This window comes from Neofelis nebulosa, chromosome 1, assembly GCF_028018385.1.
Source record: "Neofelis nebulosa isolate mNeoNeb1 chromosome 1, mNeoNeb1.pri, whole genome shotgun sequence".
Lineage (NCBI taxonomy): Eukaryota > Metazoa > Chordata > Mammalia > Carnivora > Felidae > Neofelis > Neofelis nebulosa.
In genome coordinates this window covers 76,838,765-76,852,298 of record NC_080782.1, presented here as the reverse complement: position 1 = coordinate 76,852,298, position 13,534 = coordinate 76,838,765, and the positions used below count along the sequence as shown (strand labels likewise).

Below are 13,534 nucleotides of genomic sequence, written 5' to 3'. Positions count from 1 at the left end.
TTCTAAACCTATATTGTTGAGGGTTTTTCCCATGAATGGATGTTGTACTTTGTCAAATGCTTTTATGCATCTATTGAGATGATCATATGGTGTTTATATGTTCTCTTATTGACGTGACGTGTCACACTGGTTGAATTGTGAATACTGAACCACCTTTGCATCCCAGCAATAAATCCCACTTGATCATGGTGAATGAAATTTTTTTATTGTTTTTTCAATTTGCCAATATTTTGTTCAGGATTTCTGCATCTATGTTCATCAGAAATATTGGCCTATAGTTCTCTTTTTTTGTAGTATTTTTATCTGGTTTTGGTATCAGAGAAATACTGGCCTCATAGAATGAATTTGGAAGTTGACCTTCCTTTTCTGTTTTGGAAAAGTTTGAGAATAGGTATTCACTAATCTTTAAATGTTTGGTACAATTTACCTATGGAGTTATCTGATCCTGGACTCTTGTTTGTTGGAAGTTTTTTTTTTCCTTAGTTTTTATTTAAATTCCAGTCAGTTAATATAACAGTGTAATATTAGTTTCAGGTGTAGAATTTAGTTATTCAGCACTTACATGTAACACCCAGTGCTCATCACAAGTGCTTTTCTTAATTCCCATTACCCACCCAAACTATACCCTCACCCACCTCCCCTCTGGTAACCATAGTTTGTTCTCTATAAAATTACTGATTCAATTGTATTGTTAGTAATTGGTTTATTCAAATTTTCTATGTCTTCCTGATTCAGTTTTCAGAGGTTATATGTTTCTAGGAATTTGTCCATTTCTTCTAGGATATCCAATTTGTTGGCATATATATTTTTATAATTATTCTCTTACAATCCTTTGTGGTGTGTAATATTTTACAATTTCTATGGTGTCAGTTGTTATTTCTTTTTTTCATTTCTGATTTCATTTGAGTCCTCTCTCTCTCTTTCTCTTATTTGATGACTCTGGATAAAGGTTTATCAGTTTTGTTGATCTTTTCAAAAAACCAGCTCCTGGATTCATTGATCTGTTCTATAGTTTTTTAGTCTCTATTTTATTTATTTCTAATATTTATTATTTTCTTTCATCTACTGGCTTTGGGTTTTGTTCTTCTTTTTCTAGCTCCCTTAGGTGTAAAGTTAGGTTGTTTGAGATTTTTCTTGCTTCTTGATGTAGTCCTGTATTGCTATGATTTTCCCTCTTAGAACAGTTTTTGCTGCATCTCAAAGTTTTTGGGCCACTGTGTTTTCATTGTCATTGTCATTGTCTCCATATAATTTTTAATTTCCTCTTTGATTTCTTAGTTAACTCATTCATTGTTCAGTAGCATGATTTTTTTGTGATTGATTTCCAATTTCATACCCTTGTGGTCAGAAAAGATATATGATATGATTTCAGTCTTTTTGAACTTGTTGAGACTTGTTTTGTGGCCTAACATGTGATCTATTCTGGGGAGAGTTCCATGTGCACGTGAAAAGAATGTGTATTCTGCTGTGTTAGGATGGAATGTTTTGAATATATCTGTTAGGTCCATCTGTTCCAAAGTATCATTCAAAGCCACTGTTGCCTTTGTTGATTTTCTGTCTGATGTATCCATTGATGTAAGTGGGTGTTAAAGTTCCCTACTGTTAATGTGTTAGTATTGATTTCTTCTTTTATGTCTGTTAATAGTTGCTTTACATTTTGGGTTCTCCCATGTTGGATACATAAGTATTTACAACTGTTTTATGTTCTTGTTGGATTGTTCTCTTTATTTTTTTTAATGTTTATTTATTTTTGAGAGAGACAGAGATAAGAGTGTGAGTGGGGGATGGGCAGAGAGAGAGAGGGACACACAGAAGCAAAGCAGGCTCCAGGCTACCAGCTGTCAGCTGTCAGCACAGAGCCCAATGCAGGGCTCAGACTCACAGACCACAAGATCATGACCTGAGCTGAAGTCGGATGCTCAACTGACTGAGCCACCCAGGTGCCCCTCTCTTTATATTATATAGTGTTATTCTTTGTACCTTGCTACAGTCTTTGTTTGAAAGTCTATTTTGTCTAATGTAAGTCTTGCTATTCTAGCAAGAGTCCATTTGCATGATAAATGTTTACCCATCACTTCACTTTCAATCTGCATGTGTCTTTAAGTTTGAAGGGAGTCTCTTGTAGGGTGTATATACATGGGTCTTGCTTTTTTTTATGTATACCTTCCAGCTACCCTATGTCTTTTGATTGGCATTTAGTCTAGTTATAGGGAAAGTAATTATTGATAGGTATGAACTTACTGCCATTTTTTAACTTTTTTAAATGGTTGTTTTGGTAGTTCTCTGTTCCTTTCTTTTCCTGCTCACATTCTTTTGTGGCTTGAGGGCTTTCTTTAGTGACATCCTTGAATTATTTTCTCTTTATTTTTTGCAAATCTATTTTATGCCTTTGATTCGAGTTTACCATTAGGTTCATATATAACATCTTATGCATATAGCCATCAATATTAAGTTGATAGTTGCTTAAGTTTGAACCCATTCTAAAAGCATTAAATTTCTACTCTGTCCACATTTTATGTTTAAAATAGCATATTTTACAACCTTATATTCTGTGAATTCCCTGACTGATTTTTATAGATAAAACTAATTTTACTGCTTTTGTGTTTTAATCTCCATCCTGGTTTTATAAGTGATTACTACTTTTTTTATGTTTGTATTTACCTGTGAATTTTTTTCCTTTCATAATTTTCTTACTTTTTGAGGCATGTTTTAATGTAGAAGTATCTTTCCCACTGCCAATTCCCTTAAGCCCTTTGTATTATGGCCACATAAAGTAAATATTCTTTTCCTGTTTTTTTTTAAACATTTATGGGGGGAAAATGCTTTTTTAGAGAGCTAGGAGTAAAATGTAAACACCATCTACAAGTTGAACATCTTATTGAGAGGAAGATGCATAATAAAAAATATTTACCTTGTGATCTTGTATTATTTTAGATTGTATACAGCCTGCAAAGCAAGGAGAAAAATATCCAATATGATCTCTTCCACATATAGCAGAATATAGTGAAGATGAGCATCTACAATGAGAATTGCAAGGAGCTGTCAGGTTTCCCAACTGTCCTGTTCTGTAAAAAAAGAGATTGAAGTATTATACTTATTAATGTGTATATTAGGATATGAGATACATAAAAATATGCTTATTGAAATAAATTCCTTTTGACGGGTTTATTGGGGTATAACTCAATATGTACAATGAACTATACATAAAGTGAACAATTTGAAATTTTTTGATATATGTATACACTTGTGAAATCATCACTATCACCACCACAATCATGTTAACAAACATAATCATCACCCCCAAAATTTCACTGTGACCCTTTGTAATACCTCTGGCCTCTGGCATCCGCAGATCTATGTTCTGTCATTATTCATTAATTTAAATTTCATGAAATTGAATCATATAATATACACACTTTCTTTGTCTGGGTTCTTTATATGGTCTTTGTATGGTGATATGTCTCCATATCTCTTGGGTAAATACTAAAGAGTAGGATGTTTGGATCATATGGTAGGTGCTCATGTAACTTTTTGAGAAACTGTCACTTTTCCAATTTGATTGTGCTATTTTATATTCCCACCAGCAGTGTATAAGAGTTTCAGTTGCTTTCTACATTCCTCACCAACACTTGATAATCAATCTTTTTAATTTTAGACAGTCTAAGAATATAGCAGCTTCATATTGTGGTTTTTAATATTCCCTTCCCTGATGGCTAATGATGTGAGCCATCCTTCCATGTGCTTATTTCCCATCTGTATATATTTGGTTAAACGTCTGCTCAAATCTTTTGCCCATTTTTATTGATTAGTTTTCTTATTGAGCATTGAAATTTCTTTATATATTCTGGAAACATGTCCTTCACCAGATACATGATTTTTAAACATCTTCTCACAATCTGTGGTTTGTTCTTTTATTCATTTAACAGGTCTTTCAAAGGGCAGAAATATTTTATTTTGACATAGAACAATTTATCAATATATTTCTTCATGGATCATGTATTTAGTGTCATATCTAAGAAAACTTTGCTGAATCCAAATTTATAAAAAATTTTTCCTATATTCTTAGAATTCTGTATCTTGTATTCACACTTACAATCCATTTTAACTATTTTATGTGGTACAAGATATGCATCAAAGTTCATTTTTTTTACATATAGATATCTAATTGTTCCATCATCATTTGTTAAAATGCTTATATGTTCTTCACTAAATTTCACATACATCCTATCAAAACTCAATTATCCATTTATACGTGGGCTTATTATTTCGGGACTCTCTACTCTATCACACTGATATATTCATCTATGTTTATACCAACACAATTTATTACATTAGCTAATAACTGTTGAAATAAAATAGTGTTGGTACTCTACTTCTACTCTTCATCAGTATTGTTTTCGGTTTTTCTAGGTCCTGTGTATATTGCATGAATTTAAGTTATTTGTAGAATATCTAAAAAAGAAACCCTGTGGGGACTTTGGTTGTGATTACATTGAAAACTACATCAATTTGGAAGGATTAACTTAATATATTGAGTCTTCCAAAACATGAACACGGGATCTCTTTTTAAAAATTTAGGTATTTATGTTAGCTAGGAATATTTTGTAGTAATTATGAATAGGGCTTTCACTTCTTATATTTATCCTTAAGTATTTCTTCTTCTTGATACTATTGCTAATGGCATTTTTGTGTAATATCAATTTCCAGCTGTTTGTAGGTAGTATATAAAAACACCATTGATTCTTGTATGATGATATATTCTTCTACAACATTTTTTTTTCTTAATACTACTGTCAGTAGTGTTTTTGACATTAATTTCCACTTATTTGTAGGTGGTATGTAGAAATACTGTAATCTCTTACATTTTGATCTTGTATCCTACAAATTACTAAAATTATTTTTTTAGTTATAGTTCAGTTATCATTTTTTATAGTTTTATAGTTTTTTTTATATTTTTAGTTATATAGTTTCTATATAGACAATTGTTTCTTTATAGACAATAAAATAAACCATTTTATTTCTACTTTTCTTATCAGGATGCCTTTTATTTCTTTTTCTTACAGTATTGTAATGGCTAGAACATCCATTATAATGTTAATGTAATAGTACTGAAAGCAGATATCGTTGTTATGCTCCTGGTCATTCAATGTTTCATCATTGTCCTTGAATGTTTCAACATGTCATTCATGTTTTCATCATTTTATAGCAGCTCAGGCTTCTATAGCAAAATATCATAGACTGGGTGGCTTAAACAATAAACACTTATTTCCCACAGTTCTGGAAGCTAAGTCAAAGATCAAGGTGCAGGTAGCTTTGATGTTTGGTGTGGGCTTCTTCCCAGATTGTAGATCATCACATTCTCAGTGTATCCTCACACAGAAAATTGAGGAAAGTCTTTGGTCTATTCCCCTTCTTAAAAGAACACTAATCCCATTATGGGGGTGGGGGGGTCCTACCCTCATGACATCACCTAAACCTAATTATTTCCTTAAGGCTCCACCTCCTAACACTATCACATTGGCTTCAACATATGAATTTGGGGGGGAGGGACACATTCATTCCATAATAATCACTAAGTATAGTATTAGCTGTATGTTTTCATAGCTACCTCCAATTTCTAGTTTCCTAGTTTATTAGGAATAGATGTGGCACTTTATCATGGGCCTTTTTGACATCTATTGTGATTATAGTTTTTTTGATTTTATTAATATGGTGGATTATATCGATCGATTTTCAAATATAAAAGTAATCTTGCATTCCTCTGAAAAATCTTACTTGAACATAATTTATTTTCCTTTTAATATACTCTTAGGTTCAACTTGCTACAATTTTGTTAAAAGTTATTGCATCTATGTTCACGACAGAAATAAGCCTATATACTTTTATTTTCTTACAAAGTTTTTGTCTAGTTTTGACATCAAGATAATGCAAGTTTTATAGAATAAGTTGGGGAGCATACACTCCTTTTCAATTTTCTGGAAGAATTTATGTAAAATCAGATATTGTTAAATGTTTGGTTTAATTCTCCAATAAAACCATTTGGGCCTGGAATTTTCTTTGTCAGAAGGTGCTTAAGTACAAATTTGATTTATTTACTAGATACATACATTTATTTTTTCTTAAATAAATTTGTGTCTTTTGAAGGATTTGCCCATTTCATGGAAGTTGTCAGATTTATGGGCATAAAGTTGTTTATAATATTACCCTACTATCCTTTTAATATTGGTAGAATCTATAAAAATATCACATCAGCTCTCTGACTCTTGATATTGGTAGTTTTCTCTAACAGTTTAGCAATTTTATCCATCTTCTCAAAATTTCATCTGATTACATTTCCTCCATTGTTTTTTATCATTTCTACCTCACTAATTTCTGTTCAAATCTCAATTGTTTCCATTATTTTACTTACTTTGGGATCAATCTGCTTTGATGTTTCTAGTTTTTTAAGGTAGAAACAAATGTCATTGGCTTGAGACTTTTTTTCTTTTCTAACACTGGCTGTACATTTTTCCCTAAGTACTGTTTTAGTGGCATTTTATAAATTTTGTTACATGTGTATTCATTTTCATTCACATCAAAACACTTTACAATGTCCCTTCTGAAAAAATTATTTTAACACGAGTTGTTTAGAACTTTGTTATTCAGTTTCAAAATATTTGGGACTTTTCCAGAAATCTTTTTTTATTAATTTGTTTCTAATTTAATTTCATCATGGTTTGAAAATTTAATTTCATTATATGATTTAATCTTTTAAATTTACTGAGACTTGCTTTACAGAATATGGTTTACTTAGGGTTTCAAGTTTAAAAAGAATGTATATTCTTCTTTGACAGGTGAAGTGTTCTACAAATGTCAATCAGGTCAAACTGGTTGTTAGTGTTGTTCAAATCTTATGCATCATCACTGAGGTTTTTTTGCCTACTTCTATTATTAAGAGAAGAGTATTGAAATATCTGATTATATTTGTGGATTTCTACATGTCTACTTACAGTGTCTAAGTTTTTGCTTCACATATATTAAAGCTCTTTCATTAGGTTCATAAAAATCAAGAACTGTTTGAATTCTTTTTTTTTTTTTTAATTTTTTTTTTTCCAACGTTTTTTATTTATTTTTGGGACAGAGAGAGACAGAGCATGAACGGGGGAGGGGCAGAGAGAGAGGGAGACACAGAATCGGAAACAGGCTCCAGGCTCCGAGCCATCAGCCCAGAGCCCGACGCGGGGCTCGAACTCACGGACCGCGAGATCGTGACCTGGCTGAAGTCGGACGCTTAACCGACTGCGCCACCCAGGCGCCCCGAACTGTTTGAATTCTTGATGAACTGATCATTCTATCATTACATAATGACCTTATTTATTCCTGCTAGTATTATTTGCTCTCAAATCTACTTGGTCTGATATCATACTCCAGCTTTCTTTAGATTACTGTTAATATGATACACCTTTCCCCATCCCTTTACTTATAATCTACTTGTGTCTATATTTGAAGCACATTTCTTTTATGCAACATATACATTGGGTCTTGCTTTAAAAAATCAAATTTAAAATTTTCTGCCTTTTAATTGAGATATTGCAACATTTACATTTAATGTGATTACTACTGTAGTTGGGTTTGAATCTATCCTTTATATTTGTTTTCTTTTTATCTCTTCTTTGTTCTCTTTTTTGCCTAATTTGAGATTAAACAAATGTTTTTGTAAAATTCTATTTTAATTCATGTGTCAGCTTGACTTATTAGCTGTGACTTTGTTATTTTAGTGGTGCTTCAGAGGTGATATTATACATCTTTAACTTAACACAGTTTACCAACATGTGATATTATAGCACTTCATGTAAGTCCATAATATATGTTTATCTGTCTTAAACAATTATTTTTAAAGCGAGTTAAATAAGAAAAAATACTTACCTAAATAATTACCATTTCCTTTGCTTTTCTTTGCTTTGTGTATTTTATATTCTTATCTGGTATTTTACTTCAGCCAGACTTTTTAAACATTTCACGTAGGATAAGTCTGTTGTTCAAATTTATTTACATTTTTTATGTGTAAAGTTATTTCTCCTTCACTTAAAAAAAATCTTCACATGTATTTATCTTTGAGAGAGAGAGCACAGGTACAAGTGGGGAAGGGGCAGAGAGAGGGAGACAGAGGATCTGAAGCAGGCTCTGTGCTGTGAGCACAATTTGATTATTATGTAGCATGGTGTAATTTTCTTCATGTTTCTTGTTCTGAGGGTTTGCTAAGTTTCTAGGTCTGTAGGTTTATGGTCTACATGAAATTTTTAAAATTTAAACCTAATTTCTCCAAATATTTTTCTTTCTCCAAGGCCTTCCTTTGGAGACTCCAACTCTGCGCTTGGCTGGCCACCTGAAGTTGTCCAAATCATTGATGCTTTGTTTATTTTTGTTAATTCTCTTTTCTCTGTGTTTTTCTGTTGGATGTTTATTATTAATAATTTCAAGTTTAAACTCCTGCAATGTCTATTCTGTCATTAATCTCATACATAGCATTTTTCTCAAACATCCTGGTTTTCATTTCTCTATGCTCAATTCGGTTATTAAAAATGTCTTTTACTTTTTGAACATATGGAATACTGATATAATAACTGTGTTAACTCTGATAATATTAACATCCATGTCAGTTATGGGTCATTTTTGATCAACTGGTTTAGCTTCTCATTATGGGTTGTAGTTTTCTGCTTCTTTGAATTCCTTACAACATTTTACTGAATATTGGACCTTCTAAATTTTGATCTTTGATGCTGAATATTTTTGTCTTTTTGTGAACATCCTTAAGCTTTGCTCTGAAATTCAGGTAATTAATTTACTTGGAAACACTTTTATCTTTTTTAGTTTGATAGGCAGATTTGATAGGAACAGCCAGAATAGCACTCAATTTACAATTATTATCCACTTCTGAGACAAGATCCCTGTGTATACTTTATGCACTGTGATTTTTGAGGTTTTCTAGTTGACTGATTAAAACAGATATTATTCCCAATCCTGTGTGAGAGGTATGCACTGTAATTCTAATTCTTTTGGCGGACTTGACTCAAGAACTTTTTCCACATATATCATAGTTACTATTGCACTTAATACTTCAGGGGGTCTTCTGCAGATATATCCTCTAATACACAATCCTGTGAACTATAGCCATATTGGTTTTTGAACCCTCAGCTCAATTTCCTCAGTTAAGGGAATCAGGCAGAATCTGTCTCATTTCCACTCCCTGTGCCATGACCTTAAACCTCTATTAAGACAGTGAGCTGGAGGAATTACCTGGTTCACCTTAAATGTTTCTCCTTTCTCATGTATCACTGTCTTTCAATGACTAATTCCAATGTCTTGAAAAACACTGTTTCAATTTTATCAAATTCTTGGTTGTTTTTGGAAGAAGAGGAAATCTGTTATCCCATCTTGGCTGGAAGTGAAAGCTCAGAATTATTTCCAAATATAAATTTAGGATAAAGCCAAAAGGTCTTACTTTATATTATTAAAAACTGCCTATACTTCAAAATACTTTTAGATTGTTATATTCTGAATTTTAAACTATATATTTGAACAATTTTAGGTTTACATAATTGAGCATATACAGAGTTACCATTTTATATTACCAATAGAAGCAAATGTGAGTCTTTGTTCCTCTATACCCTTGCTAGCATTTGGTTTTGTCAGTTTTCTGGATTTCAGTCAATGTGTTGGGGTATCTAATTGTTGTTTTTATCTTTAACTCCCTGATGCATATAACACTGAACATATTTTCATATGCTTATTAGCATCTGTATATTCTTCTTAGTGAAGTGTCTGTTCAGATCTTTTGGCCATTTTTAATTGGGTTGTTTCTCTGTAAACTGATGAATTTTAAGAGTTCTTTAAATATTTTGGATATGTCCTGTATCAAATATGTATTTTTCCTCCAATTTGTGCATTGTCTTTTAATTCCATTAAGTGCCTTTCAGAGAGAAAGTTTTTAATTTTAATGACACTTAACATATCATTTTTTCCTTTCATGGTTTTTTTTTTTTTTTGGCGTTGTATATAAAATGTCATCATAAAACCCAAGGTTACCTAGATTTTATCCTATGATATATTACAGAAGTTATAATTTTGTGTTTTATATTTAGGTCTAGAGTCCATTTTGAGTTAGTTTTAATTTTTGTGAAGAGCATAAGTTCTCTCTCTAGATTTTTTTCTTTTTCTTTTTTTTTTTTTGCATGTACATTCTGTTTTTCTAGCACCATTTGTTGAAAAGACTATCTTGGTTGCAATCCAAGATGGTGACAGTGAGTCTCTAGAACTCACCTCCTACTGAGGACACACCAAATCTACAGCTATACAGAGAAATGCCCCGAGTAACTCGTACAAATAGGGAAAATGAGAAAATACCATCACCCACACTGAAACAGATAAGAAAACCTGAGACACACTTTCAGCATAAACCTCACCCCTGGCCAGTGCCTGATAATCAGGAAGGACCTCCCAACTAGCAACTTCTCCCTAAGCAGTGAAAAATATGAACCCCACTTCTAGTGTGCCAACTTTTAAGACTCACACCTGGGTTACACCTGAGTCTTAAACACACCCAAAACACTTAGTTACAAAAACTATTGGGGCTTGCAACCACAGGTGAACAAGATTGAAAGAAATAAAGAAACATTTCTTAACGGGCTCTGCTGACTCACCATGGCTATCTCCCCATGGGCAAAAAATGCCCATCTCTGTCTGCCTGAAAGATCCTATCTGCGTACTTTAAAACCTGCTACCAGAGGATTAGGCTTCTAATTTAACATCTATCCAGGGGCTCACCACAATCCCCCCAAGGAAAGAGCCCCTTGATGGCAGGACTCTGATAACCAACAGAGCTTGCAGAGTTCCACAGTACTGCAGCAAACAAAGAAACAGTTCTTAACCAGCTATCCCTACAGCGTTCATGTTGGGGGGGGGGGTAGACAAAATATACCCATTTTTTAGATTTCTCCTGAAAGAGGCCTATTTGAATACTTTAAAAGCAGCTGCCTGAAGATCAGGCTTCTAATTTAGAAGGCATGTAGGGGCTGACTGCAATCCTCCCCAGAGATGAGAGAAGCCATCAGACATTACCTTTGCCTTCTCATGTCAGCTCACTACAAACTGCCAGTGTTTCCCTAGAAGTAACTTATACATATGCTGGCATCCCAGCTTTTGTGGTTGCCACCCAAGGGATGGGTTTCTGGGTAGTCTGGTTCTCACATCCAAAAGGGCTTGCAGTGATGAGTTCCATGGGACCATAGTAGACAAAGACAAAAAAGCCATTATTAATGTGCACAGGAGTACCCCCTGCTGCTATACACTCAACCCTAACAAAGATGGAGCAGACAAAATAGCTAAACTCCACTTTCTCCCTGGGAGGGTCCAAACTATATTTTATTACTGCCTGAGGTCCAGATTGAGGTCCAATCAGCCTAAATCTAGGTGTTGACTAGTGTCCCTTTGGGACACTGACAGGTCTAGGCACATCCTCGACTAACAGGACCCATTAAAAACAAAGAAGGTAGTTTAAACAATCACAAAAGTTTGAGAGACAAGCAAGAGCTCAAGCCTGGCTGAATGATAAATACCATCTATTTATAATTATAGGTAAGACAATAGTTGTAGATAAGGTTAACCTGGTTAATAGAGTTATTAAAATAATTATGACTACAAGAATTTGTTAATGCATACACAAGGTAAAAAGACATAAATTGTGACATCAACAACAAACAGAATGTAGAGTGAGCATAAAAATTTAGAGCTTCAGTATGTGTTCAAGGTTAAGCTCTTACCAGCTTAAAACTGTTAAAAATATAAGATATTTTATGTAACATGCTAACCAGAAAGCAAAAGCCTATAGTAGACACACAAAAGATAAAGACAAAGCAATCTGAGCATACCACTACAGAAAACCATCAAACTATAAGAAGGAAAGCAAGACAAAAAGAAATAGGACTAAAAACCAGCCAGAAACAATTAACAAAATGGCGATATATACATACTATCAATAATTACTTTAAATGTAATGGACTAAATTCTCCAATCAAAAGACATAGAATGATTGAATGGATTGAAAAAAAAAAAACTGTATGCCTCCTACAAGAGACTCACGTCAGATGTATGGACACACAAAGACTGAAAGTAAAGAGATGAAAAAAGATATTCCATGCAAATGGAAGCCAAAAGAAAGCTGTGGTAGCTATATTTATATGAGACAGAGTAGAGCAAAAACTGTTATAAGAGACAAATATCATGTTATAATGAAAAAGAATCAATCCAATAACAATTCAGTTGCAAATATTTATTTATCTAACAGAGGAATATCTAATACATAAAACAAATTTTAGCAGACCTAAAGGGAAAAATCGACAGAAATATAATAATAGTAGGGAACTTTAGCACCCTACTTTCAACAAGGGATAAATCATCCAGAGAGAAAATCAGTAAAAACAAACAAACAAACAAACAAACAAACAACATTGGATTTAAACTACACATTGGCTCAGTTAGACCTACAGACGGACATTCCATCCACAGCAGGAGAATACCTATTCTTCTTGATGCATATGGAACATTCTCCAAAATAGATCATATAGTAGGCTATAAAACAAATCATTAAATTTAAGAAGAGTACAATAGTACGAAACTAGAAATCAGTTTAAAGAAGAAAACTAGAAAAATCACAACTATGTGGAGATTTAAACACATGCTACTGAACAACTAATGGACCAAAGAAGAAATCAAAAGAGAAATAAAAAAAAAATACCTTGAGATAAATGAAAATGGAAAGGTAACATTCCAAAGACTATGGGGTATGGGAGGCAGCTAAAGAAATTCTGAGAGAAGTTCACAGTGATAAATGCCTACATTAAGAAAAAAGAAAGCTCTCAAATGAACAACCTAATTCTACACCTCAAGGAACTAGAAAAACAACAAATTAAGCTCAAAGTTAGTTGAAGGAAGGAAATAACAAAGATCAGAACAGAAATAAATGAGATAAAGACTAATAACACAATAGAAAAGGTCTATGAAACTAAAAGCTGGTTTTTTTTTTAAAGAAAAATGTAATAGACAAACCTTCGGATTTGCCAAGAAAAAAAAAGAGAACTCAAACAAATCAAATTGTGAATGAAGGAGACATCACAAATGAGACAACACAAATACAAAAGATCATGAGAGGACTGTGAAAAATTACATGCCAAACAGTTGTTCTTTCTTGCTTTCTTGCTCTCTTGCTTTCACCTTTCCTTCTTTTTTCTTTCTTTCTTTTTTTTTTTTTTTTTTTTTTTTGCCTCCTCTGGTTTTGAGTATTTTATGAGATTCTATTTTCTCTCATCTGTTAGCATAGCAATTATACTTTTAAAAATGTTTTAGTGATTTCCCTAGAATTTCCAGGATATAAGCAAGTCTGCTTTCAAATAACACCATACTACTTCGTGGGTAGTGCACATACCTTATAAAAGACTATTCTCAACTGCTCCCTCCTCTTGTATAAGATTTCTATTATCCATTTCACTATCCATAAACT

At 32.8% G+C, this 13,534-nt stretch overlaps 1 protein-coding gene across 3 annotated transcripts in view; it reads right to left on the bottom strand.

Annotated features, from left to right (window-relative positions):
- SLCO6A1 (solute carrier organic anion transporter family member 6A1) overlaps nucleotides 1-13,534 on the bottom strand; it is a 95,684-nt gene that overhangs the window by 28,127 nt on the left and 54,023 nt on the right. For all 3 annotated transcript variants that reach the window (XM_058726136.1, XM_058726146.1, XM_058726149.1), the window contains exon 9: nucleotides 2,912-3,065. In XM_058726136.1, coding sequence (XP_058582119.1) covers nucleotides 2,912-3,065 — 154 coding nt within the window. The remainder of the gene's footprint in view (nucleotides 1-2,911; nucleotides 3,066-13,534) is intronic.